A 2,052-nucleotide genomic window follows, 5' to 3' on the forward strand; every position below is an offset into this window, starting at 1 on the left:
CAAAAGTCGCAGAGCTGGAACAGCAGAAAAAAAAAAATTGGGAAGAAGTGGCCTCCAGAAGGAGGACTTCCTTCTGGCATATCCCCCAGGGGCAATGCGTCTACACAAAGTTGTGGAGTCCGAAAGAGCTTCTTCCAGACTCCAAATAATGTGACCCTATGCTAATGAGGCACTGAGAATTTACATCCACGCTTCATAAGCATGTTTCATAATGTTTATTAGTATGCCATGTTCGGAGAAAGTGGCATGTGTAGAAACGGCCTAGGTGCTTACAGCATCTACCAAAAGCCAAGCTAAACCTTTTCATAGTCCATTGTCCTACCATCTGCACAGTCTGAAATGTTGATGGCGGATTGAAGCCAAATAGCACATCTGGAACGCACACATTGAAACAGTTGAATTATATCCTGTTCTTTTTCCCTTTAGGAAGGACTGAACTCCTTGGGCCTGTCTAGGACCTTATGTCAGCTATCAATGACAGCAGATTTCAATCTGAAGTCTTCCTTCTCACTGGGATACCCGGACAGGAACACATCTATCACTGGATCTCTATCCCCTTCTGCATGATGTATGCAGTATCGATAGTAGGAAATTCCTTCATTGTATTCATCATAAACACCAATCCAAGCCTCCATGAGCCCATGTACATCTTACTTTCCACGTTGGCCATCACAGATCTTGGCTTATCAATAACCACCATGCTGACAACTCTGCGAATATTCTTGTTGAACTCTAGGGAGATCAGCCTTGATGCATGTTTTGCCCAGCTCTACTTCATCCACACACTTACATGTATAGAGTCCTCTGTACTCTTGTTAATGGGCTTTGACCGCCTCATTGCAATCCGTGATCCCTTAAGATATGCTTCCGTCTTAACACCTGAGAGAATAGCCAATATGTTGTTGGTGTGTGTACTGAGAGGTGTGTTCGTAAAGCTTCCATATCCCATTCTCCTTAAACGTTTCCGATACTGCCGAAAAAATGTCTTAACCCGTAGCTACTGCTCACATGGAGAAGTTATGAAAATGGCTTGTTCAGATGTCACAATCAACAGCATATATGGCTTGTGGAGTGCACTCTTAACAGAAGGCTTGGATTCATTACTTATCTTCCTCTCTTATGTCATCATCCTCAAAACAGTAGTGAGCATCACATCCAAAGCAGAGTGCCTCAAGGCCTTGAACACCTGTGTCTCCCACCTCTGTGTTGTCCTTGCCTTCTATACGCCATATATCAGCCTAACTTTGATGCATAGATTTGGAAACAGCTTTTCTCCTTTCATTCAGATTCTCCTGGGCTATATCTATGTGATGTTCCCACCCCTCCTGAACCCCATTGTGTACAGTGTCAAAAGCAAACACCTTCGTGCGAGAATAGTCAAGATGTTTGTCAACTGAAGGGTCCCTTTTACACTCTGCCTATTGAAGGAAAGATGGGAGACCAGAAACAGGCAAAGGCCTTCTGTTCAGTTATGTAGCCTTTCACCTGAGATGTCACATTGACTCCAGCAAGGAAGTTGGTGGAAGGTTCTTCAATAAGGAGGAGGAATAGGCTGGCAGGAGAGCCTGTGCTTTGGAGAAGACTGAATTGATGCAACCTCATGCAGGGGCTCTTTTATCAAGTATCCCAGCCTGAATGAAAATGATTGTAAGGACCATAGGGGCAAGGTAAGGGTGCCTGCCGTGTTGCCTAAGGCCATTAGGTATTGCTGGAGGCACCAGAGTGTCATAGGGAGCACCAGCATCTCAAGGTGACCCCTGTGACAACCTGCCCCCAGATTTTTCTGGTGATGTGTTCTTGAATATGTGAATATCAACAACAACCATGGGCTCAGTGCCCACTGGTGTTTGATGTCTCCCTGACTATTTCCTTCCATGTTTCTCTGTACAGTACAGTACAGAATGGGTTACTTTCTGCAGACTGATTCTGCAAAATCTGGTATATCATCTACCCATTCTCTCTGGAGCCCAATTCTCCTCTTCGAACTGTCCATATTTTTGCCATATAACAGAGTCTTGACTCTTCGTTTATTTTTCATTCTGCAGATATGCC

At 44.4% G+C, this 2,052-nt stretch overlaps 1 protein-coding gene across 1 annotated transcript; it reads left to right on the forward strand.

Annotated features, from left to right (window-relative positions):
- Positions 1-461: 461 nt before the first annotated feature.
- LOC142008528 (olfactory receptor 51G2-like) lies at positions 462-1,397 on the forward strand. Its single transcript, XM_074986102.1, has one exon. The coding sequence runs from the start codon at positions 462-464 to the stop codon at positions 1,395-1,397; it is 936 nt and encodes a 311-aa protein (XP_074842203.1).
- The last annotated feature ends 655 nt before the right edge of the window (positions 1,398-2,052 follow it).

This window comes from Carettochelys insculpta, chromosome 1 (genome assembly GCF_033958435.1).
Source record: "Carettochelys insculpta isolate YL-2023 chromosome 1, ASM3395843v1, whole genome shotgun sequence".
In the NCBI taxonomy this organism is placed as follows: domain Eukaryota; kingdom Metazoa; phylum Chordata; order Testudines; family Carettochelyidae; genus Carettochelys; species Carettochelys insculpta.

Coding starts and splice junctions, on each gene's coding strand:
- LOC142008528 (XM_074986102.1), top strand. CDS start 462: ATGTCAGCTATCAATGACAGCAGATTTCAATCTGAAGTCTTCCTTCTC.